This window comes from Fringilla coelebs (assembly GCF_963513975.1).
Source record: "Fringilla coelebs genome assembly, chromosome: 3".
NCBI lineage: Eukaryota > Metazoa > Chordata > Aves > Passeriformes > Fringillidae > Fringilla > Fringilla coelebs.
The window spans coordinates 114,110,150-114,137,403 of NC_140030.1; the positions used below are offsets into that span (position 1 = coordinate 114,110,150).

Sequence of the window (27,254 nt, forward strand, 5' to 3'; positions counted from 1 at the left end):
TGAAGAACTTGGCAAGATGGGAGCAGACCCTCAGCAAATGTTTTGGAGCATCTGTTTAATTCTTACCACTCTCACTTAAAGGGTCCACTCCAGACTGTTTTGTTGTTCCAGGGTTCCTAATGCACATTAGTGCCAGATTTGTCATGTACTCCAGCTGAGTACTTTGCCAAACGGGGGGAGTGTTTGATTGCCACGGAGAGTTTTTCAAGTTTTTGGCACGCCAAAAGAAAGGCAGAGAATCTGCACTTTGTGTGTGTCTGCTTTTCTCCATGCAGTTGAGTCGTGAGTAGGCTGGAATTCTAAACTCTGCCCTACAAAAGACCACCCAGAAGACCTTTCTGTTGATACACTCTGCAGATTCTGTCATGGGCTGAAAATGAGGCTGTGTTTTGTTTTCTTCTCCATGTTGTTTGGGTTTGAATAATGCCACAGTGTTGGATGCAAGTTCTTTTAAACCTTTAATCAGCTTACACCCATGGATTTGAGGGCATGTTTGTGTTTTACAAATGCAGTTAATTATACGTTAAAGGAGACTTTGTCACTTTCCTGTGTTGCTGTGACTGTGATTGACCTAGTGAAGGCTTAGTGATTATGTATTTTTTTAAACTGTTTTTATGCTGGTTTATGGTCCGGGTCAAGCTTTCATTCCTGAGCTCTGTCAATACAAATCAGGCTCAGTGCTCCTCTTTCCCACTACTGGGAACCAGTTTTATGTCAGCCTGGTGCATGTTTCCTTCACTGACCACAACTCTGGTCCTTCACCTGTCTTCAGCCCTTCATTCTTTGCCTCTTTTCTGCCTTTTAGGCTGTTCTGTGTGTCTCTGATATAGGCTGTGCTTAAGCAATGAATTTCAAGGGATGTAGCCAGCTATGAAATGAAATCTTTGTCCTGCACTTTAGGAAAGATCATAATTAGATTGCTTTTGAGATATTCACAAGCACAGACCTCAGTATCAGTTGCTGGGAGAAGCCATTTTAATCTTTCTGTGATGCCTCATGTTAAGACTAAGGTTAGGGTGGATTAGACCATCTCTGTCAAATTAGCTTTAAACACAAACTAATAAAATATTTGAGAGCACCTCTAATGAGCATGGATGAAATAAAACAGAGGAAAATCTATCGATATGTAATTTTCTAGGATGTATTTATAAACGGGTGTGTCCATGGTTATGTTTAAAACTCAGGCTGCAGGCAGTAATAGCATTTTGGAAAGGAAGGGAAAAAGAAGGGAAATCTCTAGTAAAGAAACAATAAAGCAAGTTATTGAAATTACATAAGCAAATTGGAAGTCTTAAGGAAAAGATGGAAGAATAGGCTGAGTGATTAATGCTAAGTTTAAACATAAAACCATTGTTTCCTGTTTTACCAAACTATGTTTGTTATCTTGAATAGTTTTATCTTGAAAAAGAAGACAGTTTTGGGAACGTGGCAAAAGAGGAAACCCAAGGAAATATATAAGAGCTCTGGAGACATTAGTCATCAATTGTCAGTGACGACATCTTCTTGATTATTATTATGTAGGGAGCTAAAATGGAAAATTGGAAATGGGTTATCTGGGGAAACAGTGGAAATGGAAATGGGTGGAAGGCTTATGGGCATTTGAAAATGTCCGAACAATGGAGTATTCATTGATAACCACATCAGCTTTATACCAGAATCTATGAGAGGAAGCACTTCTAGGGAAAGCATGAAGGAGGTTAAGCTAAAGATGGTATTAAAGTGGAAATTTGAAATTACTCTTTGAGTAAAATCAGAAAGGAAAGTGAGGAGATCCTGTCTTTATGAAAAAGGTCTTGGGTTTTCCACTGAGCCTTGTTAAGTTACAGAGAATATTAGACAAAAATAAGGATTCTATTCCAGCAGAATATTGCACTTTAAAACCAAACCAACCAAAAAAAACCCCTTCACAGTTACACATAGAGAAAAAAGTGTTAAAGATGTGCCCAGTGCTTTTTAAAATCCCCAGCCGGGAAAAAAACTATTTCATCTTTTTCATACATGTCTGATTTATGAATTGTGTCATTGTAATACTTTTCAGGAGCATTCGAGAATTCTCATTCTTAAAACTCCTAAAAGCCTTAGTGACAGGGTTTGCTTGGGTTTTGATTGTACTGGGAAGATGGTTCTGGTTCTTTCATGCAAACATGAAACTTAGCTGTAAAAACAGATCTGTCCCGCTGGAGTGTGTGCTGCTGGAATAGTGTGTATATTGGAATATAGAATGAAAACTTCAGATAGCAGCAATTTGTAAAGATTAGTACAGGACTTTATGTGGAATTTAGTTATCTTAAATGCTTTAAAGACTTATTGTTAAGTGATATCAGATTGGGTAGGGGAAGAAGGAAATGCTGTGAAATAGAATTGCGCAATTCACACTTTAGGCACAAATTTTGGCATGTGTGTATATCTATATATGTGTATAAAATAGTACAGTGAAGCTGCTGTGATAGTGGTCTGCTTATGAAAAGGTCACTCCACATCCCCTGAACATCCAGCCACATATTCCTTTCCTTTCTGGGTACAATGGACCAAGTGATTCTTCAGCTGAGAATGAATTAGTTCATTGACTTGATCTAACAGAAAATTATTTATTTGTGGAGTTTTTCTGTTTTTCGTTGGAGGATTAGTTTTCCATCATGTCAATTCACTGAACCAACTCATCCTGTACCCCCACACTTGCCAGTTGTGATGGAAAAAAATGTTGCAGGAGCATGCAGCCAAGATTTGGATGAATGGAGCTGAAGCAACCTTTAGGTAGCAGCTGAAGCTACCTGGGTTTGAAAGTAACATCCACAACATGTTAATGTTACATTTCTTGCAATATTTGTCTTGTTGCTGGCTTTATGTCACTGTCCTTTTTGAATTTTATAACATCTAGTTTTCTGGGATTTTAGATAATGTGCTGAATTATTTTCAGTTACTATAGTAAGCAGGAGAAAAACATTAAGCTGTAGTTGGTAAATATGAACAGGGTTCACTACTTCTTTCAAAAAGTTAGAGAGGGGAAACTGCAGACTAATAAACTTTATCCAAATACCACATTAGTTGAACAGGCAAAGAATTGCTTGGGTGAGTTTTCACTTTTGACACCTCAAACTTCTGTCACTGTTTTTCACTCATCCTTCCTGTTCTGTGCTCCTCCTACCTTCACTTCCCTTGGCATTCTTGTCTTCAGTGTTTGTCAGTGCTGGGGTCATTCAGTGACCCCTCTGAAAACAAGGGGTGTTTTTGGCTTGCATTTTTGCTGTTTGCATGGTTCACTTTCAGCCAGATCCCTTTGGGGTTGATCCTTGGCAGGACCACACGTTGGGTAAGGCTGAGACTTCCCTTTCATTGTTGGTGTTGCTTTCAATTAGCTTCAATCATTAGGCTGTTGTCCCTGAGAAGGCGCATCTCAGAGGAACGATCCTGAAGTCTTTGACTTGGCCATAAAAAGAAAGCTGCAGCAGCTTTACAGTATTCCCTTTTGTGCCAGTTCTCTGCGTCTTCTCCTTGGACATCCCCGCTCCTGCAGCAGCACTCACCAGAAGGGCTCCCTGCCTGCATCTCATCTTCCTGGGCATCACAGTCCTGTGGATCCGTGCACACCGAGCTTCCCTGGGTGGGAGCAGCTGGGGTGTGTGTGTGCTCCCTTCTGCCAGCTCTGAGTGGGGCAGGAGCTCCTGCAGAAGGGGAGGGAGGAGACCTGAGAGCGGCGATGCTGGGAATTGCCTCAGAGAGATTTGTCCGAACTTGTCGCAGTTTCTTCTCTTAGCTTACAAACTGATTTATTTTCTGTATGGCAAACGTCTCACAGCTGTCTGCTGCATTAACTATCCAGAGAAGTGTACAAATGATGAAATGAAAACTGACACAATTATTTCAATTAATCAAGACCAGAGAAGGATTTGGAGAATTTCAGAGAAACCTCCTAGAGCTGGGTAGAGAGGCACTAGGGCTGTAAATGAAAATCATCTGTTGATAAATGCATCGTGTTTTTACTGAAAAGAGCAATTGCTGTGCTCATGCAAACTGCTGAGTGAATTAACTGTGTGATGGCTGGAAAAACGCCAAGATATTGCTGCAAGGAATTGATTGGAAACTTTTGTTCTGTGGCATTATTTATCTGAAAAGCAGACAATATTAGAGTATGTATGGAATGAAATAAAAAGGAGTATTTATTGCCTTAAAGCCAACAAGTAAGTGGAATGCATCCTCAATAAAAGTGTATGTCATTATGCAAAATCAGGTGAAGCAGAGCAGAAATACAGATGGTCCTGTAGCAGCAGTATAAATGATTAAGGTTGTAAAATTATTTCCATATGAAGCAATCCTCAAAAAGTAGGGACAAATTGAGTAATCTTTTACTCATTTTGGTAGTTGCTTTTTATGAGTGCTCCAGTTGATTTAAATCTCACAACTTAGCAGTGTTCACAAGATCCCATTTGTCAAAGCCTTGTGGTTATTTAAGATATTATCATCTGTCATCATCCTTTCACCTCCCTCATTTTCCTCTCCCATCTCACTGTTGCTGTCACAGCTTATGCTGGTGCTTCATGTGGATTTGACCTGATTCTTTGTTCTTTCCTCTCTGCAGGCTTGGAAAGGACGGGCACCCCTGGCAGAGGGGTGGGGGCAGGCTGGCAGGGCTCATGTTAAAGCTGCAGGGAGCTAAAGATTTATTTAGCTGTGGTGCATCTGCGAGATTTTGATGGCTGTAGGATTTGAAAAGGTTTAACTTACTTAGGGTTTTGATAATAATTCTTGATATTCCTGTTGGGCAAAGAATATTTGATAGGATTTTTAAAAATTATTTTAAGGTGCAATCTGTTCCTCAGTCTTCAGCAGAAATCTCTTAGAACTAATAGGAAGTTCATAACCTGACTGAACAGGAAAGTGAAATATATGATGGTAAAGTTCACAGCAGGATTTTTGAACAATTTGTAATTATTTGGAGGGACAGATCCCCAGTGTGGGCTCAAAGTCTTGGGGGTTTACAGGGTGGTGGTACTGGTGTTGGTTTTGGAAGCCAAGCTAAAACATTAAACTGTTGCACAGTAATTATTTCCTATTCTTGTTTTACATATTTTGGGTTTGTGTAACCAGTGAGATCAAGAGTATTAGTTATTCTTTACAACATCTCCTCTGGGGATTACTGCATATTGTAATTGCATTAAAAAACAACAAAAGAGCATTAAATTGATGTATTTTTTCCTGTAAGTATCCAAGTGTTGGGCATCCGAATCACACTGTACGTATCATGTGCTCCAAGGAGTATTCTCTTATGCCATATAACCCATGCTATGTCTGGAAGGGCAAAGGCAAAGTTTGCTTCAGTATTGCTGGTGGGTGATGCTGAGGGACATCTGCACTGGCTGACCCCATACCCAGGGAGGTTTGGTAGGCACATAGAGGATCCTCATACCAGCCTGTGAAAAGCTGTAGTGCGGGATTACAGGAGGGTCTGCCTCAGATATTCTCTCTTGATTTGTAAACTGGAGAAAGGGGTCGAGCGCCACAGAAAATTGCTATTCCCTTATTTTATAGAAATCTCTTTCAAGTATGAAATGTGTGTCTTGCATGCATGTGCTCTTTCATAATTACTGGAGTCAGGAACCTAAAAATTGATGGAAATGGCTGGCTGAAGATGCATGCTTAAAAGACATTGGTTTCCTTTAAAAAGGTAGAAGTTCACTGTCAATATGCTTTAGGTTTTTTTTTAGTGTCATTGAGAGAAGTTATTTTAGTTGAAAAGTTGTTGTCTACTCCTCCATTTCTTATCAGTGGACACTTTCTCTGAAGATTAGAATCTGAGTCTTGTAGCATCAGTCTATAAAATCAGAATGATTAATAGCTCAATTACTTAACATTAATTTTAGCAGTCCTTGCCTTCAAGCAAATGCACACAGCCTGTGTCACGTGCTGCTCAGCATGTAAATAAATCAGTTGTTTCGGGAGCACTTCTGCACCCTTACAAAGCGTGATGGGGTATTTGCTCCCTGTGTTACACATAGGTCTGATTTATAAGAAGGCTTCCCTGCAGCTCTAAGTTTTAGGAAGAATCACATTTCATTTGTTCTCTGCCATTTGCAGCAGAAATTCTTCTACTTTCTCTTCTTTAGTGGGCGTTCAAATGCAAATCTAGAGAGCTCTGAATTTCTTACACTCAGAACAGTCTGGGATTCCTCCTATATGTGAAATACAGTTAAAATCTGAACCAAATACTTCAAAAGGAAGAAGGCATTTTCCTCATAGAAGTCAAATGCTTTAAGCTAATCTGGTGATGCCTGGGGGACCTTTGGAATGTTTGTAATTGCCAGGACTTATGTATTGAGTGAGAAACTTGGGTTCACACCTTGTGTTTTGAGAAAGCGGAATGTGTATCACAGGGGCTTGTAACAGACTGGGCAACGTTTGGACTAAATAGTACAGACCGGGGTCTCCTGAGGAGCAGAACTGAAAATCTGTGGTGTCACATTCAAAGGAATTTTGGTGGTAGATGATGAAGACTGTGCTGATCCAGGAGTTTGATTTTGCCTTCTGTGCTAGGTCATGGGAAGGCTGCTCCTCCTGGACAGATGCAGTTTGTTCTGGTTGTTACATTCTTTTCAAGATTGAAATTGGAGTGTTTTGAAAACCACCAGCATTCCTTAAAACTACATATTTCAAAGGCAACACCAGTATTCCAATGTAACCTTAATGGTTTTTACTGGAATTTACCGACTTTTACAGCAGGACAGTCAACTTTAAAATATAGAGCAATATTCCACAAATCTGATCAAGGAACTGTATTTCAGGTTGAGAATAATATCCATTTCTGTACTTGGAAAACTTCTGCAAGTGTTTTATGATGTGGTTGGAGTTCATAAGTAGAACTGCCAGGACTGACGCATCACTACATTGGAAATGCAAAAAAATTTGCATCTTGAGACTGTGGGAAGTTTTTCCTTCATGTGGGTTGGGAGAGGGCAGGAGATGAGACCCAAAGTCCTGTCTCTGTCACTTTTTTATCAGTTAGATTGTAAGGTCTGATTCATCCTTCCCTCAGAAGCCTCCTCACTTGCTTTAAGGAGCCCTTTTTGTTTATCAGATTGGAAGAAGTCCTGTCTGACCTCTCTGATCTGCCCATCATCTGTCAGGACACCTCTGAAACCTAAAGGTTATCTTTGATGATTGAGCTCATGATACAGCTTAGAATGGCACTGAGAGAAATCATCCAATTGCAAGCTTACGTAAAGCTCCCCTCAAGTGTTTCTGTCTTATTCATTTCGCTAATTTTAGTTTTATTGTATGGACCTGGTGTAATATGTTGGTTCATAGCTTTGCCCATTTTATTATCTTTATGGTCCCTTCCCATTTGCCACCATGATATAAAAATTGATTTCTTGAACCTGCTGATGTATTCTATTAAGTATTTTTGATAAGCCACATTGATACATGCATTTTAAAAACTGTGTTTTCTATTATCGGCTTGGGACCAGACATGAAATTTAATTATCTCTTAGTCTTACTTTATAAGCTTGTGGCACTGAGAAGAGTGAGAGACAACTAGCAAGCATGACACCAGAGAGGCAGGAAAGGGAGGCACCAGTGTTCACTTTGAGGATTTTCTTTCAACCCAGTATTAGACTGGAAGAAAAAAAAAGAAAAGAGTATATTGTCATGCTGGAAAGGCCAGAGCTTTCACTCTGCTTCAGGGTAATGAGTTCCTCTTCAGGGTAAGGGTTCCTCCCAAGTGCCCATCCATGGGCAGTTCTTTAACAGATATGTAGCGCTGTACTGCTGAATTCAGCTGTCCTGGAGAGAGATGGAGACAGCAGTGAATGCCACTTTTACAGTTTTGAGAGTGTCTCCTTCAGCTTGAGTGTGTAGTAAGTGGAGTAAAATAGCCAAAAGAAAAGAAAAGGGAATCTTCAATTTGATAAACCTTACAGGAAGTGTGTTCTGTGCCTGGCAGTGTGCCTGATAGTTCTCTGTAGGTTTTGATAGAGATTTTTCTTCACCCAAACATCTCTTTGGCTAAGTATTAAGGACCTTGAATTCAGGTTTGGGGAGGCCAGTGTCATGAGCAGGTAGGCTGGTAAGACTTTTCAAGCTTCACATCTGTAGGCCCTTCTCTGGAGTTTCAGTGACAAAGAGGACTGATCTTACCCTGGGATTTTAAGAGCACATATTTCTAATACAACTTGGCAGTTCAAGGGCTAGAGAAGCATTTTAATCTTTTGTGCCCACCCAGTCTCTATACAAATGTAAATATGTCTGTCTTTAACAATTTGCCAAGAAATGTGGTTTTAATTTGTTAGCAGCAATCCCACTCCCTGCAGCTCTTTCAGAGTTGAGTCGCAAGTCTGGCGGTGCTTTGACGTTTTTCTCTGTCATGGTGTCATTGTTTATATGCTGTCTGCTTCTGCTGTCCTCCCTTTTATGCCTGGAATATTTTTCTTTAATTATTTCACTGCCTAAAAGGAATCTGGGATTACTAGACAGGATGAGAGCAGATTAGCTTTTTTTCTTTCTTTAGCAAGTTCTGAAGTTCCCATAGGAAATAAATAGTATTCCCCAAACAGACGGTGTGTTTGTTTTTTGTTTTTAAATTAACTAAAATTATTAAGTCTAATAAAGAAAATAAAGAAAGTATCACCAATAATGGTTGTGTGTCTTAGTAGTATATGGAGTGCCCACTGTTGTTATTTATGACTCCCTCTGCCTTCTCTTGTGGACTTATTCCAGCCTTAGGGAGTTTACATCACTACTAATAGCAAAAGGCTCTCTGGTTCCCACAGAGTCTTTCAGAGCCTGACTCATATGCCTTATGTTAATTGTTCAGCTCTCAAAATACAGCACTTACAGGGTGTGGTTCTGAGGGGAAAATCTACTGTACTTAGAGGGCATGTTCAGAAGTGTTTCACATATAAATCATTTTGATTTTGACTTTTTTTGATGCCTTAACCCTTTCTGTCACTGCTTTGTGTGATAAGTTATTTGAAAGCAAAACACAATGTTGATGACGGCGCAGTGAGGGAATGTGTTAGCCCTGCAACTTGGGGCCATTAGCTCCAGCCTGACAACTCACAAGTGCTGTGATTTTGTCACCCTGGCCTCTCTGCTGGGTCTGCTCCTCTCAGCCTGGCAGGACCATCCCAGTCCTGCAGGGTCTGGAGTCAGAGGCAAGTCAGAGCTGGAGCTTATTCCTTATCTGCAGTAGAGAGTATGTGGGGACAGGAACTATCCCCAGTCCTCCCCTGGATTTTGTACCGAGGGCTCCTTTCCATGCCTTGCTTACCACAGTGACAAGAGTTGCCTGAGTGGGCTGCTGATCCTGGCCTGGTCAGCACACTGGGGGCTGAAGAAGATTTAACAGAATTAACCTTACCCGTTTCCACCCAGCAGGAACTCAGATGGGCTCTAGCTCTCTGGCCAAGTATGAGGGCTCTCCAGCTGCTTTGATGCAGGGTGATTGTGCAAGACCCTTCAGCCTCCAAGTTGTGTTAGTGGAAATCAAAATAGTTTCTACAGACTTTGCAGTCTCTGCCTTCTCCTAAAATTAGCATAGGGCTTGAGTATCTTAGTAGTATTTCTTTCTTTAATAGCTTACAAAGTATGAAAATATATTTAGTCAAATTAGGGGAATCTACCTCCAGCAAGAATAGAAGCAGCAATTAATCCCTCAGATTAAACTAGTTAAGCTTGATTTCTGAGGCTGGAATCACATTGCATGTATGCTCTGTGTGTTTTCTGCCTGCTGTAAACAAACACAGTCGTTGCATGACGAGTGGACAGAACTTGGTGCATGGCTCAATGTGCACATTTGTGTAACGTGTCTCTGAAAGAAAGGCTCAAAACAGCTGTAGCTTTTTTAAGTGCCAAAATGGCTTTACTCCTTTGCCTGACTACCCTCCATCTGCTTGCAAAATAGGAAGCTGTTTTCACTGTCTATTTCTTCTGGAAAGAGCATGGAGGTCCCCCTGCCACCCCTCCGCTAAAACAGAAATAAAAATGGGCAGTGCTTAATCTTCCCTAAGCAACAGGCTCCTGAGGGGTGTTTGAGGCAGGGGTTGTGTAAGGCTGTGGCCTTGTGCCTCTGCTGGCTGTCTCTGTGTCCCTCAGTTCTTCCACTCCACCTGGCTTCAGTGCCTCACCAAGGAATGGGCTGGAGCTCCCCTGTGTTTGGGGAGCTCGTGGGGGCTGAGGGAGAAAAGTGCTCTCAAAGACAAGGAGATGCACAAAGCCTCTTCTCCCCTTGACTTCACCACTTCTTCTTCCTATCCTCTGTAGCCTCAGAGATAATACTTTTTTGGAGTGTGCTGTAGTTAATGGGATTGTTTCATTGCAAAGGGAAGTGCTCACAACTTGAAGAAAAAGAGCATTTTCCATCCCTCCCGCTCGCCCCAACCTCCTATTATGTAAAAGGATGGTGCTGCTGTTAGCTGAGACCAGAAAGAATTCCCCTGGTGTCCTGTCGTAGCCAACCACTACAAGCTGCGAGCTTAAATGTTAGAATTAAAAGTTTTAACCCTTGCCTTGTTCAATGAGCAAATAGCGCTGTGTACGGTTTTTCGTAAGTATGGAAAATTATGGGAATTCCTCTGAGAATAAGTGTATAGACCACTGCGCCAGTCAGTCTCTTCAGAAAAAAAACTGACAAGCATGCTCCTGTCTGCAAGAGACATTGCTGGCATTTGTCACAGTTTGAGCCACAAAGATGTCAAATATTTGCCAACAGTTTCCTCAGATGGTTTGGAAAGCTACGTCCTTTACATTGCAGGCTTGTTTGTTTGTGGTGTATTTTAGCATACAAAATATGTTGCTTGGGAGTCAAGGGGAGGGAACCGACTAGACTCCCAGATATTAAAAGATTAAAAATAATTGTTTCTTTTAGACTGCTCAGATCAAAATAATAAAGAGCAGCTGTAAATCTTAGTATTAGAAGATTTCTGAGCTTTCTGTTGAATAATCATAGTTTGATGTGTCATGCTTTAAACCTGTATTTTCTTTTGCAGCAGAAAGAAGAACTTTCCAATGGGACGTCTGAATATTTTACTGAATCTGCTGAGAACAAGAAGCTTAAGATTAGTCTGAGTGAACAAATAAAGCAAGACATCCTGAGAAAAATGTATGCCACTATTCTTTATAAGCCTTTGAATTTATAATTGGTAAAATTTGGTTTGGTAGAATCTAGCTTATGAAATAAAATTTTAAGTAATATAACATTTTAAATAATATAAGCTACTTTACAAAAGATTGTTTTAAATTACTCAAAGATTACTACTGTAGTGTGGATAAGCACATAAAATGATTGTTGTGTTTTACAGCATGGAGAAAGCTATTACAACCCCTGTAGATGTCACACGTAGCGCTAGGCAGAGTCAAAACAGTCTGTTTTTCCTTGAATGAAGCTCTGAGCCAAAATAAATATGTGATGCTTGAACTGGGTGAGAAACACTTCACAAATATCTTTTTGTTGTTCATTTTGAGACTCTGGATCAATAGTCACAATTAAAGAGTATCCCTGGTGGAGTGGATGGGGAAGATGAGCTGATCAGCTGAACTTGTCACTGCTCCATGTGCTACCAGGACTCCATCCCAAGCTGTGGGAGATGCCAGCACCCCCAAATCACCTGTGAAATCAGGGATTTGCCGTGAACCCTGGCAACTTTTCTTTTTGCCACTGTTGTCTCATCTGTGTTGTCTTTAGCAATGAGATTAGCTTTGGAGGTATGCCAGCTCTACCTGTTTTGGATTAGCCCTCTTTGAGCGGAGTTAGATGCACTGTCCTGGGAACTGCTGCGCAGCAGTGGGGTAGCAAAATGTGGTCTCGGCTTGGGGCCATCTCTAGCAACTGTGTGTTTAGACTCCAAATGCAGCTTCAGGACTTGGGCATAAAGTTCATCTTATGGGCTGTGTGAAATCCAGATATCTAGGTAACACACTGCTGAGGAGTGTTTGTTTACTGACACTCTGTCAGGTCCCTTGTGATCCCATTTTCCTGTGTAATTCCTTTAAGAATATCATCTACTTGCATTACCCAAGTCCTTGCCAGATGAATGGGCTTGATACTCGATGAGTAGTGGTTAACTTTAAAGCAATGCTTTGAAATGTCCTGGGAAAAATTCCAGAGGAACATTCTAAAATAGACGTTAGGAGCTCTCACACAGAGGCGCACTCACTGCCTCTCCCTGCCTGCCCCCTCTGTCCTGTAGAGATGCATTATGCAAGTGGATGTATGGGAATGGTTTGCAATCATTTAGACACTTAGGAAATGCTATTTTATCCAGCCAGTTCAGAAAGGAATTCAATATACTTCTGCTCTGTTGACCTTTAACATCTGTAATGAATTCAGTTCTGCCTCTTGGAAAAGAGTATGAACTCACTCCTTCATAGCTTAGTCATTAATAAATAGGGCTCTCCCCTAGCACAGTGGAAAATCAGATGGATAATGCTTGATATTATCCACACTAGACAAACATTGCTGCTTGTCAAGATGATACACAGGGATTTTTTCCATGTTCAGAAAGAGAGTGGCCCAAGTGGTGTTTCAGAGTTGGAAAAACAGTAAATGGAGTCAGTAAAAGTTCTTTTTTAATTTAAAAAACAAAATTCCTTTTTATTGCAGTGTGAAGAGGACAAAACCAAGGAGAAGTAGTGCAAGCAAACCTCAAATCAGCAAGGACTCCAAGAAAGTGTATCTTGGCTGGGTAGACTCGCAGACAGAGAACAGAAAGAGCGACTGTCAGACTTCTCTCAGTGCTCGGTCTGCTGTGAAACGTAGGAGCCCAGGCCTGCTGAAGGACTGCACAAACACAGCTGAGAGCAGCCTGGGGCTCCCTGTGCTACAGCAGAGAAAGGATGTTGATCAGAGAGAGCCAGAAGAGGTTCACAGCCAGCACAAAGCTTGCTCTCTGGAGTGGCCAGAGGCGAGGCTGCTCGGTGAGAGCCCTCCTTGCAGCTCTGAGTCAGCGCTGCTGGCTCCTAAACCAAGTCAGAGAGTGACCAGAGCACAGGTTCAGCTCGAGACCTGTGGTGCACAGGAAATGCTGGAACATTTCACAAACGTGTCCTCTGAAGGGACTCCTTTAACTTCAATCAATACAGAAATGAGTGAGTGTGATGATAATTGTTTGGGTCCGTTCCTGGAGGAGAAGACACCTCTTAATTCCAGGTTGTTTTCAAAGCAAGATGTGACAGAGACTGTGGTTGACAAGAAGTCGTTGACTTTGAGAAAAAACCCCTCCCAGTCTCTTTTTGTGAGCAGCAGTGGAGTGCAGACAAGCCAAAATGAGCCAAGCACAGCCCCTGAAGAGCTGCCTGTAGTGCCAACATCAGAGCTGCACCCCGTGTCTTCAGAGAAGCTTTCCCAAAAAAGAAAAAAAGAGGTGGAAAATGGTCTCGGGAAGTTAAAACTGCGAAGGCTTAAGAAGTCAAAATCTGAAATACTGCCTTGATAGCATGGGTGCTCAGCCAAGGTTGTGCCTAAGCAAAGAGCAGGAAGCAATTCAAAATGATGGAAAACAATAGAAATACGAAATCGAAATTAGAGAACGCATTAAGAAAATGTAGTTAACTAAGGATCTTAGTCATTGGGCACTGTAATACAGGTAATCCTTTTAAGTATTTAGGATTTAGTCATGATTATTGTACAAGTCAGCATCGTATTTATAGAAAGAAAAATCTCTTATAATATTTACTAAGCAAAATTTTAGATTTATACATATTCAGTGCTTTGAAAAAGTCATATCAGCTGCTGACAGCAAAAGTTAAAACTCCTTGTGTGATTTGTTAGCAGCTGGAGTTATTTGGTATCTTGCTTGTTTCTGAGCATGTAGTTTATTTTAGTAAAAATTTAACCTTTTCTCTGTATTAGAAAGTTTGTGGTTTACTCACATGATCTTTACAGCAATAAAGCAAATTAAGTTTATTTCAAATAAGTCTTTAACCAGGATTAATAGCTGATGATTTGAGGCCCACTTTTTCAGAGAAGTTTCAAAATAACTATAGTTTCTGCTTGTGTAGTTTTGATATGAACATTTAATTCTAGCTCATGTTGTGGAAAAGTCATCATGCGTTCAGTCTTGGGGAGAAATAAAGGTTTCTTTTATATATTTAGATTTATATATTTACACCTGGATGTGCAAACATTGTTCTTGGGTGAAGTTCATATATAAACTTGATGTATACACATCTTTATGGAGACATGTTTCAAAATGAGGCCTTGCTTGTGTGCAAGGGCAACACACTGGTTTTCACGTGTAAGTTATACCTGAGTTAAATCTTATTTTAAGATAAATTTTAATTTCACAGTGCTTGTTCATGCTGCTTCTTAAATTTAAATGCTAATGGGCTAAGGAAATGTACCTTTTTTATTTCATGCTTATCTTTTTAAAATGTGTAGAATAAATGTATAAGCCATTTTCTTTCATCGTTCTCAAGCTCCGTGTGGCCACAGCCCCTGAGGCAGCAGTGCCTTGGCAGCAGGAGGGCCAGCCACGTCCTTGGCATGCAGCAGGCCCAGGAGGGCACTGTCCCACTCTGCTCTGGCCTCGAGGGCTGGGGACAGTTGTGGGCACTGGATATACATGTGTTTGAGAACTTCCAGAGGAGTGCGCGAGGATGGTGAAGGCTTTGGGGGAAGCCTTGTGAGGAGCAGCACTGGGTCTATTCAGCCTGGAGAAGAGGAGACTGAGGGGAGTCCTCAGTGCAGCTACAGCTTCCTGGTGAGGGGAACAGGAGGGGCAGGCACTGATCTCCTCTGTGTGGTGACCGTGACAGCACCTTAGGGAATGGCCTGAAGTTGTGTCAGGGCAGGTTTAGCTTGGATATCAGGAAGAGGTTTTCCACCCAGAACCTGGTTGGGCACTGAGCAGGCTCCCCAGAGAAGTGGTCACTGCACCAAGCCTGGCAGAGCTCAGGAAGCATTTGAGCAACACTCTCATGCACAGATGGGATTGTTGGGGTGTCCTGTGCAGGGCCAGGAGCTGGACTTGGATGGTCCTTGTGAGTCCCTTCCAGCTCAGCATATTCTGTGCTCTATGATTTTGTGTGAAGTAATTTAGAGAAGTCTCAGTGATATTTACTTACGACTGTGGACCTCCTCATTGAGGTTAAGGAGATGATTCACATCCAGGAGCATTAGAGTTGGTGGTGTAACCCAGGTCCTGATGAGAGTTAGCTGCTCTGCAGCTGACAGCAGGACACTGCTGGTTGTACAGCTTCCTCCTGCTGGAAGTGATTTCTGCTCTTGCTGCAATTGAAGAAGATTCTGCATGTGTCTGGAGGACATGTTCTCTTTTTTCTTTCAGCTCTTTGGGTGATGTTTCTCAGTGCTTTGCAGTCAGGTTGCAAATCCTTACCCAGCTCCAGGCTCTGCTAAAAGCTCTTTCCCAGTACCAGCAAAACCAAGGCTGAAAAGAACCTGGTTTGGAGGAAGAAGAGCCTGAGGTATGTTTGCTGTTGGCTTTTTTATGCACTGGAGGTACTGGGCCAGGAAGGGAGTAAAAAGCACCTTTTTTGATGGACTTGAAAGAGGTATAGGGATATTTAATTAAGCATTTATCAGAAAAATGAGAGTAATTAGAAAAATTTGATAGTTTATATTACAGTCTTAGCATAGATAATTCAAGTATCAGAAACCAGAGGGCAACCATGTATAGTTTTTATCACACCAGTTTTTATCACCACTGTTATTATGTGTATGTATATATATATTATATATATATATATATATATATATATATATATATATTAACCTTATAATTGCAATTTAGTACTAATCTTGACTGAATAACATACCTCCCTGCACCCTTTCAAATGAAGGTCATGAATTTAGAGGGGGCTTAGGTAGGTTAAACAGTTCTCTGTGTAAGTAAGAACGCTTGATTTTTCCTTTAGGATATTTTGTTATGTTACTTAAAATGCTGTTTTCATCTCTTCTCTGATGCCTGGGAACATCTCCCTTTCAAAGCAGTGGTCATGCAACAGGGAGAGATGAAAGGTGGTTGAGGGTGTCAGAGGCTGGAGAGTCAGAAGAAAGCTGGGCTTTCTCACAAGTCCACAGTGGCATCATTCCTTTTGTCCTTACTGCCTTGATAAGTTCTAGGCTCTTTGGAGCTGTGTATTCTTGAGCTTCATTACTATCATAAGTTGTGTCTTGGATCCTCTCAGAAATGCAGCTATTTAGGGGAAAGGCTTTGAATTCACAGTCATTTTTGGAGTTTAGAAGGTGTTGCTGCTCAGACCTGTGCTTTCTTTTGTCTGTGCAGCAGGACTTTTATACCAGCTGGTCTTTTGGTGGTGCTTTTGGGGGTGCTGGGACAGGCTGTCCGTGTCTCTCTCCTCTCTGCTTCAAGCCCAGGGTCATCTGCTCAGACTTTGCTTTTTTCTTTATCACCCATCCACCTGCACCCAGACGACTGGCAAAGGTGTGATCTGACATGCTCTAGAACCACAAATTTGATTTCCTAAATCAGGTTTAGAGGGAAAAAAGGTAACTGGAAGCTGAGCTGGAGTAAAATTAGCAGTATGCAAGTCTTGGCTTTCTTTTTACCTAATTGTTTCTGAGCAGCACTAGCATACCTTTCTGCAAATGTAAGGAATACTTAATATCTGTTCTCTTCTGAAGCTGCCATTGAAGCACAGAAACAATTCCTTTGGTTCATTTTTTATCCTAAACCAGCCAGCTTCGGTGGGTTATTATTTTTAATGAATCATCTGGTTCATTTGGTCTATGCTTTTGCTGATAATGAAACAGTTGTTTCCTAGTGAAATACTTTCTAATGTGTGCAGATGATCATTTCCATTATTCTTTACATCAAAGCAGTTAAAAATATTTGTTTAGTGGACTTCTATGGTTAAACACATATCAAAAGCTAGACCAGCCTTTTACATAATCATTTATAAAGAGGAAGCAGCTCATGTGAAATCTCCCTTGCCCAGTGGTGGTCAGTAGAAAGGTTTTAAGGATCCCAGGATCTTGTGGGTACTAAGCTTACCTGCCAGATAAGCACCCAGACCTCCCTTCCTACAGAAGATTTTGACCAAGTGAGCTGTTAAGTAGCTTCTGAAGGCATTTCTTTGTCAGTGTGAACTTCCTTTCCTCTCACTGCTCAGCATGTGGATTGCATTGGATGAGTTGTAATTGGCATTTACATCATCATCTCATTGGCTATTGACTAGAAAATGATTTCTTCCCAAAGAAAAAAAAAATGGGGGAAATATTTTTCTGTTTGCACTTGGAATAACAAAGATGTGAAGTATAGACTCTCCCAGATTGCATGCTAGGAGTACTTGGCTTTGTCAGTACCCAGGGAAAGGTTCTCTATTCAAACAGGCTGCAGCAGAGGCAATAACTCTGAGCCTTTTTGCCAGCAGTGGGAAGTGCGGGTTGGCCTCAGAAATTAGCTTTAATAAAAGGCACTCCTCACTTCTTTGCTTTGTGCTTTTTTCTCCTTTAATAAACATAAACTTGCTGGCAGTAACTCGGGTGAAGGAGAAGATGTGGGCTGAGGGAATGGCCACGCACGGAGCCTTTCATCAGAGGGTATCAAAGCACTCCAGCTGAACCTGGAGGGAGCGGGAAGTGCTCATTCTGACAGTGGGGCAGCACCGGGGGAAGAGCTGCTTCCAAGGTAAAGCAAACTGGTTGCAGAGCAGCAAATGCTTTCCTCAGCTCACACGAGTCCTTTCGTTCACCTGTTTCCCCCAGATAATTAAAATCTAGCCTGGTAGTGCATGATCTCGTCCTTTCCAAGGTGGCACTAAGGTGACATTTTTAGATAGGGACTTATTTTGGGTTTTTGGTGTTGCTTTATGCTGGGAAATCCTAATAGTTGTGGAAGTGATGGAGTGTCACAAAGCATTTCAGCCGCAACCTGGAATTTGGTCAGGAAATTAGCCACAACTGTCCTACCTTCTTTACTATCCGCTTAAATTATTCCAGAGCTGGCAGTCTACTCCTGTGAGAGCTGACAATGTACCTTTTGTAAAGGACAATTCCAGTGATTTGCTCCCATTCTGTCCAAGTCAAATCTTTCAGTACCGCAGTAGGAATTGGTACTCTAGCTCCGTAACTGCCTTACTTGCTGGCATAATAATTATCTTTTTTATTTATGCACCAGATCTTTAAAGAAAACTATCTGGAGCTCTAATTCTAGAGCTGGGCATGCCCCTTTTTAATATTAATATGATCTCATAGTGCTAGAATGAAAGGAATAGAGATTTATTTCTCTGCCCTGTAGGGAAATTGGTTGAAACAATTTGCACATCACAGAAGGCGCTCACTGGCAGATCTGGGCTGGGACTCCAGTCTGACGCCGTCTGATCCCGCGTGGCTCTGCTGCTGCCCGGTGCCAGGGAAGCACTGCTGAACCATCCAGAGCCTGCACCCCTCTCCTCCTCTGCCCCAGAAACTGCAGTTCAGTTTGCACAGCTTTTTCACTGGGTTTTCCCTCTACTGGGAGAAATCACTTGGCAAGCAAGCTCAGTGGGCACTGGCAAACTAACCACCATGGCCATTGCTGTCAATGCTGAAAAAAGAGGAAGCCAAAAAATTCCTAAATATACTCAAATATTCTTGCTTCCGTTAGGAGGGGATGGGGAGGTTATGCAATCACTTCCATCTTCTGGGGAAGAAAAGGCTGAATTTGGTACTTCCCTTGTCAGAACTTCTCATCTTGGCAGGCACTCCTATAAACCATGAAGGCTCTGCCTTGTGACTCCGCAGATGGCAGGGCAGCACCCTGGACCTGGGATAGCTGGGAGGCAGGGCTGGGTCCAGGCCGAGGGCTGGCAGCTAAGGAGCAGAAGCAGGCAGTCTTCAAGGAGCAGCAGGGAGCATAACCCTGTACATGGAAGCTTGGCAGGGAGCTGATTAATAACATTAACTCTTGCTGTGCAGGTGTCAGCTGGTGTGAGAACAGGAGGTGTGTCTGTGCAAGGCAGAATGGTTTCACCAGGGCACGGCTGGAGATGCAGTCCCACATTTGGGCTGCAGCCTGGGTCACGTTCCCCTGGCCTGAGGGGCTTCAGTGCTCCCAGCTGCCCTTGGCTCCTGCCAGCACTGCAGAGGGAGCCGTTCCCAAGGCTGGCATTCCCAGTGACATGAATGTATTGTGTGAAGGCTGATGTAACCTGCACCATCAGCACCTTTCCCAGGTACCTCTACGTAAGATGGGCCCTTTCCATGCGGAGGTGCAGGGCTTTGATGTGGCCGTGTTCAGCCAGGCTGAACCAAACCCAGATTCAGCAGGTTCAATTAGCTGTAGGTAGAACAAAGCTCAGAGTGCTAAGGCGAGCCATTTCATTTCATTTTATTTCATTTCTATTTTATTTCGATTTCATTTCCCGTATGCTTAAATGGCAGCTCAGGAAGCACACATTTGTCAATGCTTAGAGGAAGAATCCAAAGAACAAACTTACACTAGCAGTGGGAAACTTCTCCTGACTAAACAGCATGTATCTTCCCTGAGTAGTAGAAGTGTGACCTGACAAAGTATGATTTCCTCAAAAATAAATGTGCATTGGTATTCTAAGAGGGAAGCCCTGAAGTTCACGTTTCTATTTATTTTCATGGCAACGGAAACCACTTCACGGACCAGCCCCCAGCCTAGTGGTGGATCTGGGCTTTGGGGGACAGGTCTTGTGTTACAGTCACCAGTGTAAGTTTGGAGTTACCACTGAGATAGGAGGATTAATTAAAAATACCATTATGGCAATTGTGTAGAATTTTCTGACTGCCCCCTGTACAACTTGCACGATCCTAATTTTCTAACACTGTGGGATAGTGACGAAGTGAAGAAAATCCATGGGGAGAAGCAGTGTGTGTGTGGAGGAGCTCTGCAGTAGCAAAACCTCTGCATGGAGCACAGGAAAGACTGGAAGTAAATAAATGAACCCTGAGCTCAGGGCTTTGACATGTTTTGAAGCTTGAGGAACCCAGGTTTTGCTTTCACTGAGTCTTCAGAGACCTAAACAGCTTTGTGACTACATGTACACATTGTTAAATTACTAAGTCTGTAAATAGAAATGGCCTCAGTAGGTTTTCAAGAAGCCTGACAACTATTGTTCTCAGAAATAGCAAATGCCCTATTTTAATTATTTTTTGGGTTAATAGAAGGCAGACTCTTAGAAATCCCTATAAATTCAGGTATGTTTGAGCCCTTTGGAAGAGGGGCTCAAGTTTCTGTATCCTTGAATTTGAGACTCATGTGAACAGTAGACAGCAGGGAGATGGTTAATTCAACATTAAAAGTACGGGAAAGCAGTCAGGGAACAGCCCAGCTTTGCCCTTTGGAGGCAGGTGGAAGATTCCATTATCTTTAAGTAGCTATTTTGGACATGACGTGTTTGCTTTATTGCAGATTTAGAAGTCAGGGAACAAAGGGAAACAAATACTCGTGGGATTTGTTTGATGAGGAATTATTGAAGTGGTCAGCTGAAGCTAATGGTGTTGACTTCTCCTTCAGGAGGCAGTAAACTAAACAGGCTCCAGTACCTGCCCTGTGTGGTGTGTGAGTGTGAAGAGTAAAAGCAGCACCCAGCCAAAGTAGAGTAGCCACGATGGAAATCTTCTAAAGTGAGTTTAAAATAAAAAGTAACACTAATAAGATTTTATCACATTTTTTTTGACAGCTGTAAGAAAAGTACAGAAGAAAGTATTTCTCACTCTCAGATTTTGTTAGCGTTCAGTGTATTCATATTGCAGCAATCTGTATATAAAATACCTGTTTATTATTACAAACAAATACAGATGCAAAGGCCTAGCCTTGCAGCAGGTCGGTTTAACTATTTTTCAATGAACTTGTTACACAGTTAATTGTTCCTTCAGCTTTGCAGTAGCCCCTTAGCAGAACAGTTTTGCAGCTTCATCAGAACATGGTAAAACCAGAGCAGACCCTGAGCCAGCCAGCCCCTGCCCACAAGTGGGAGGGGCAGCATTAGTTCAGCATTCAAAGCCATCATGTTGAATACTTTCAGAGTTTATTTTATGCTTTACAAAGCGCTTTTTGCCCATTAGAAATCAGCATCATCTATGGATCCCTTCCCATCCAGGTCAGCACTTCTGATCTTGCCTAGCTACTTAGATTTGGTTCCTATCTGGGGGCAGCTCATTGGCCCGTGCAGGGTAAACTCGTTGCACAGGTGCAGCCACACCACCCTCTCTCACAGTCCCAGGGACATTGGCCAAGAGGCAGTGAGAACAAGGGACATGCTGCTTTCAAACCTCCTCAGTGCCACCGGGAGCCAGAGGGGAACGTGTAATCATCTAACAAAAAACTGACTCCACCAAAGGCAGGGGCAGGTCCTGGAAACCTCCAGCAGCACCTGCCCCTGCTTTTGCACAACTGACTGGCCCGGAGTGCCTCCAAGCTCAATAATCTCCACGCTCTTTTATGTTTTCATACAAAAAATTTAATAAATATTACTTTTCAAGATTTATTGCCAGGAACAACACATCAAAGATGCATTTTCATATAACACTAATATCACAATACAAGGTATCTTCATGATCTCAATGGTTAACCACTGAGATGACTATGTTTATAAGCCTTTTGATCTTAAACATCGTAATAGCACTTTGATTTCCTCACTTGTTAAGGCGGGCAGTGTAATCTATGGCAAACCTACACAGTGATCTTACTGGACATTCTACTGTTCAAGTATTCAGCAACTAGCTTATTAGAATACTCCCTAAATGCAGTAGATTACAAAAAAAGTCAAATCTACAAGTGGTTCAGTATTACATATTCATGGTGAGAAAAAAATAATTAGAATTTACAAAATAAGATTGCTGTGTTTCCAACTTCACACGCTAATTTGATATTTTTAATTACATGCAACCACTCACATTTCATCTACATAAAGTAATAGCTCAGTTTTGTTCCCTTAAACTGCTTCTTAGCAGATTATCTGCCTGTCACTCGGTTTTCAAGTCTAAAGCAGCAAAAAAAATTCTCTAGTCTAATTCTCTAAACTGCCTCAGTCAGTACTTACAAATAGTCTTAAAGTGATACTATGGAAGGTGTTTCAAACGTTTGACATTGTACAAAAACCAGCATCAAGGCATGAAAGCCCATCCTATTAAAAATAAACTATTTTAGAACACCTTAGTTTTGGCATATAGGCAACATGTAACAAGAAAATAAATTCAAAATAGAGAAGCCACGAGCTTACAATGCTATCAAAAACCTTCAACTCTAAACACATACATATAAATAAAAAGGAATGATATTTTAAGGCTCTTGATTATTAAGTTAATAAATCAAATATACACAGTGATTAATAAAAAAAGAATTATTTACATATCTATACAAACTTCTATTTTTGACACATTTTCCTCTTTAAATTCTTCATTTACCAGCAACTGCTGACAAGTTCCCCCCACCCGCCCCCAACAAAAATACAATAAAAAAATAAATAATAAACTTATTTTTGATAGTTGCTGTGGTTCCGAGCTGCAAAGGCACTTTCAAATACAGAACTAGTTGTACGTCACCATAAAACCAATATACAAAAAACTCAGATTCAATAAATATAAATAAAATGTATTATTCTAAAGAAACTGTATAAATCGGAACATCTGGCAGAAAAAAAAAAATGAACACTAAGGAAGAGTAATAAGGCTATGTAATACCTTATGGAACGTTTCTGTGATGGATCAGCTGCAGCTGAATTTACAGGAGGGCACTTTTGACTAGTTTTGCATAGATGTGAAATGCAGCACTTGGTATTCCAGCCAACCACAGCAACTATCATTGCCAGTGTAAGCCAGCTTGTCCAAACTTAAATTAACACAGGGATTCTAAGTAAATAATAGCCTTAGACTCAAATATTACACAACAGTTTAAGAACTACAAGCTCTTGAGTGCCTTTATAATGATACTCAAAGGCCCTGCATGGCAGCACCCCACCGTCTGCTATACGATGTACTCCATCCGATTTAGGCTTTGTGCACTTTCCAAGTCTCTGTTGTCCTGTTTATTTGTCCAGTTTGGGTGTTTTGTAGGGGTGCTGTTGGGGGGCTTTTCATCTCTGTCTACCAAAGTGTAGGCTGGCTGCTTGGCAAATCGGGCCTTCTGCTGGTGCTTGTCCATGTCATCCTCCTCCACCTCGGAGTTGTGTGTCCTTATTTTGGCGATTTTAGAGTTTTTGTTTTCGTAGTCTTTAATGGGGACAGTATTTGCTCCGTGTTTCTCAATGGGGTTTTTGATCTGGTTCAGCTGCTCCCTGACGTTGTTGGTGGTGTTGTCATCAGAGGCCGTGTGGGTGTGGCTGCTCTGCTTTCTGCGCTTTCGGATGCACCAGTAAAACACGGTGACCAGGCAACAGATCCAGGCTACTGTCAGCACCGAGCTCAGCAAGGGCACCAGGAAATCTGGAAGAGACAGGAGACAGTTAGTCCTGCTGCAGACCACAGGGGACACTTTGGGATGTCTCAGAGAAAACAAATCTCAGTTCTTATGCCTTGTTACTTCCTGCATTTCTCCACCAGGAGCATGGAAGGGTAGCAGCCCTTTATGCCAGGTTTAGCAAACTTCTGGCAACTTTTTTTAGGGTTTTTAGCAATGAAAGGGCCTTGTGTGCAAAGCCTCCCCATTGTTCCTGATGAACAGGGACTTGCTAGAAGTCTCCAAAGGGAGGAAAGGCTCTGCCCCTGGGCAGGGGCGCTGCAGGAGCTGGGGCCAAAGAGCAGCTCACCTGTTTTGCTCTTGGCTGGCCGCCGCTGCACCCTGACTTCGGCGACAGCAGCGATGAGGGTGTTGTTCCCGTCGCGCTTACTGACGAGGTCGATGATCTTATCTGTGATGTCTTTGATGGGGTTTTCATCCTCCCCGATGTCTTCTGCAGACTGCAGGAGGAGGCACACAGTTAACACCACATCACATGCACAGGGGAACCTGCTATTTATAAACCTTCACAGGCAGTGAAGGCTCTTGCTACTGTTCATCTATAACAAAACGGAATCAAAGCAAAATGGCCTGCTGTGGGCAGAAACTAATGACTCTGAATTCTTGTCCTCATCCTTAAAAAGACCAAAAACCCCCCCAAAGCAAGAGTGTGACAGAGAAATGTTTTACTCCCCCTATTACAGCTGCCCCCAGACGGCAGCTTTCAGGTACACACATGTAACCAGAATTCCTTTCCTGTTCTTAAAGGGTGTCAGGATGGAAACTAAAACACAAGAAGTGCTGACAAAGCCAGGAATTAATATTTTTATGAAATCCACGTGTTGCACACATATCCAAGCAATTAACTACTAAGACATTTAAAAATATTCCCAGAATACTTACAATAGCAACGTGGATTTCATTATTTGCCAAGTGGGAAGGCTCACAGGTAATATAGAGGGAATATTCAACAGAAACATTCTTCAGAATATTCAGATTCCTCAATTCACTGCAAACATGCTCTGTGGTAAGGCCCTGGAGGATACAAAAAAGATGTTGGCTTTTTTAAAATACATATGCACACAAACACAGAGATATAAGATTTGTTTGGGATTTTTTTTTTTGTTTGCCCTGAAGTAAGAATTCTCAGGGGAAAAGGAGGTGGAATTCCCTCCAACCTAGCCTTCTTTTCTTCTCTAGTCACAAAAGCATTTAGGCTGCAAGGCTATATTAATCCTTCTCTGCTTTTTGTTTTCTTTGCTAATGAGGCAGAGTCAGCTGTTGCTGAAGTTTTCCCTATGGAAAACATCATTCCATGCTCTGGGAATGAGTCTGTGTGTGCCACAGCCCAGTAAGCTGCTGCTACTCACCGGGGCCATCATTTCTTTGTTAAAGGTGAAGGTGATGTTGGCACAGTTCTCCTGGTAGTAGGAGTCTGAGTTGCACTTGGTCCTCACAGGCTGCTGGTTGGAGGGCCAGCACTCCCCCACGGCGGCACACGGGCGGGTGAAGCAGTGGTCGTCCCGCACAGGGACACAGGCGTGGCCAGCGGGGCACTCGCTGGGGCCCTTGCCATGCAGCACACAAGGCCGAGGGCCACACCAAACCTAGGAGAGGATCAATACTGGTGAGAATCCACTGGCTAGGGGACAGAAGGTGGTGTAAGCCAAACCACAGCACAGCTGTACCTTAGAACAGGTGACTTTTCCATTCAGACACTGGCAGGTATTGCAGTCGTCATCCCACTTCGTCCCATCTGGCATGACTCGAACACTGGTAATGCAAGGCCTTCCTGTAACTGAAGAGAGATTGAACAGAATTATAAGCTAAAACCAGGAAACAAACGCCTTTTCAAAGTTCATCTAAACTTCCCACTGAGCTGCTTCTTCAGTAAGGATGCTTGCTTTAAAAAACAACAGAGAGCGTGCCCCAAAACCAACCCCCTACAACCACAAACCCATCAATGTGCAATTATACAGCTCTGGCTACAAGTGCTAGGATCAGCTCTGGCATCTGGAATACCTTCTTGGCATGCTGGACCGCTGCGACCCGGGGGACAAATGCAACGGTACCCGTTAATTTCATCTACACATGTGGCTCCAAAGGCACAGGGCGAGGACTGGCATTCGTTGATGTCTGTCATGGCAAGGAGAGGAAACATAACAGTTACTCCACAGTATGCTTTTGTTTTGTCAGGAAAAAAGCAAACATGGAATTGCCTACTGGAACTTTATGTTCATCTTCTAGTGTCTACTGGGACATGGATTCCTGCTTGCAGCACCAGTATAACCTCAGAAAAGTCCTTTGACGTTTCTGCTGCGTGGCACTAACAAAGATCAAAACCTGACCCCTGTGGCTACTCAACATTTCCAGGGCAAGGACACATTCCTTCCCACACAGACACACTTCCTCTCCTCTCCTCTGATGTGCTTCAGTTTTGTCCCCCACTAGATTCTTCAACTGATGGCAATGTTAAACCCTTCCCAGCTCTATTGCTGCTGTGAGACTTCTACTCCATGGCTGTTATTAAAAAAAGTGTCCTCCTACCTGTAATTATTATTAAATTACAGGGAAGCACATCCATCACCTCAGGGCTTGGAGGTGGATTATTAATTGACAAGGTTTTTGGCTGGCACACTTTCATCTCAAGCAGAAGCCTGGGCCACACAAACACAAGGGAAGGCTGTCCCAAAGGGCATTTTGCCCACTCGGCTGAACCAAGAGGTTTCAGCTCCAGCTGAAAGACTTTAAATTTCTTTCATTTTCTGTGTGATTCTTGCCTTCTCCAAATCTGCTACAGATCCAGGTACGGATAGAGACGACACAAGACGCCTATCACTCATCTGATCTACTACTTAACTCAATTAAGATGATTGTCTTGCAACAAGATTCAAGCAAGACAAGAACTGAGGCAGAGAGCCATGGGAACACTCACTGATCCTGCAGTCGGGCCCGGCGAAGCCTGGAGCACACTCACAGCGGTACCAGTTCTCTCCATCCACGCAAGTGCCACTGTTGTAACTGTGGAAAATTATCACAGACATTAAAAACCGCCACAGATAAAAGGAACCCAGAATTCTAAAGCAACAAAAAGAGCAAAGGATAAACATAACAAACTTACCAAGGATGAGGACTGCAGTCGTTTGTGTCTGCAAAGCAAAGACACAGCATTAAACATGTAGACTTTGGCTAATACAGCTCTACTGGCAGTAAAGAATGATCAAACTTCCCCTAATGCCCAAGTTATACTTAGCTCAACTTTTACAAAAATATGCTGAAATTCTCTACTAAATTGATTCCAGGCTTGTACCACAAAATTTGTTAACTACATTGTGTAACACATGTACGCAGGAAGAGATGCTTGTAAAGAATCTAACGGGGCGGGGGGGGGTGGACGGACGGACGGGGGGTGAAAGTGGAAGCAGACAGAGCTGCTCGTAGAAAAAGAATGCAGGAGAAAACAAGACAACATCTGTCTCCACTTAGCTCATTTGCAACTTTCTCATGCCCAGGTCAAGGCTGTATCACATAAAGTCATTAAAAACAAAGATTCAGGTGATGCTAAAGCCTACATCAAACAAGCTTTCCCTTCTGGATTCAATCTTGACTCCAAGGGCGACAGGATGAGCTCATATTCTCATCATGCAACACTCTGGAAGAGTTCAAGCAGAGCTGACTTACTCTGGGTGCACGTGGGTCCTTCCCAGCCCTCCTTGCAGACACAAGTGAAGGAGTCCCCGCTGACTACACAGGTACCACCGTTGTGACAGGGGCTTGGCAGGCAGCTGCTGTTCCTTGCTGTAACACAAACAACATTTGCCGCTCAGTTGTTAGAAAGCCATCAAGCCTGAGCCAAGAGGAACAGCTGAGGTCAGTGCTGCAGCGCTGCATCTGCTT

At 42.4% G+C, this 27,254-nt stretch overlaps 2 protein-coding genes across 5 annotated transcripts in view; one reads left to right on the forward strand and one right to left on the reverse strand.

Annotated features, from left to right (window-relative positions):
- Nucleotides 1–15,402, forward strand: part of SLX4IP (SLX4 interacting protein) — a 70,826-nt gene extending 55,424 nt beyond the window's left edge. For 2 of the 4 annotated variants that reach the window (XM_084201852.1, XM_084201853.1), the window contains exons 8-9: nucleotides 10,980–11,092; nucleotides 12,593–14,326. In XM_084201852.1, the coding sequence (XP_084057978.1) occupies nucleotides 10,980–11,092; nucleotides 12,593–13,421 (942 nt within the window). In that variant the 3' untranslated portion in view covers nucleotides 13,422–14,326. Of the gene's footprint in view, nucleotides 1–10,979; nucleotides 11,093–12,592; nucleotides 14,327–15,275 lie in introns of those variants that run through there. The other 2 variants (XR_014615999.1, XM_084201854.1) reach the window with 2 other exon arrangements.
- Nucleotides 15,403–20,676: 5,274 nt separating this feature from the next.
- JAG1 (jagged canonical Notch ligand 1) overlaps nucleotides 20,677–27,254 on the reverse strand; it is a 36,232-nt gene continuing 29,654 nt past the window's right edge. The window contains exons 18-26 of the mRNA XM_084201500.1: nucleotides 27,039–27,155; nucleotides 26,479–26,506; nucleotides 26,293–26,378; nucleotides 25,380–25,493; nucleotides 25,046–25,155; nucleotides 24,728–24,964; nucleotides 24,261–24,392; nucleotides 23,668–23,818; nucleotides 20,677–23,344 (exon numbers count right to left, since the gene is read on the reverse strand). Coding sequence (XP_084057626.1) covers nucleotides 22,887–23,344; nucleotides 23,668–23,818; nucleotides 24,261–24,392; nucleotides 24,728–24,964; nucleotides 25,046–25,155; nucleotides 25,380–25,493; nucleotides 26,293–26,378; nucleotides 26,479–26,506; nucleotides 27,039–27,155 — 1,433 coding nt within the window. The 3' untranslated portion in view covers nucleotides 20,677–22,886. The remainder of the gene's footprint in view (nucleotides 23,345–23,667; nucleotides 23,819–24,260; nucleotides 24,393–24,727; nucleotides 24,965–25,045; nucleotides 25,156–25,379; nucleotides 25,494–26,292; nucleotides 26,379–26,478; nucleotides 26,507–27,038; nucleotides 27,156–27,254) is intronic.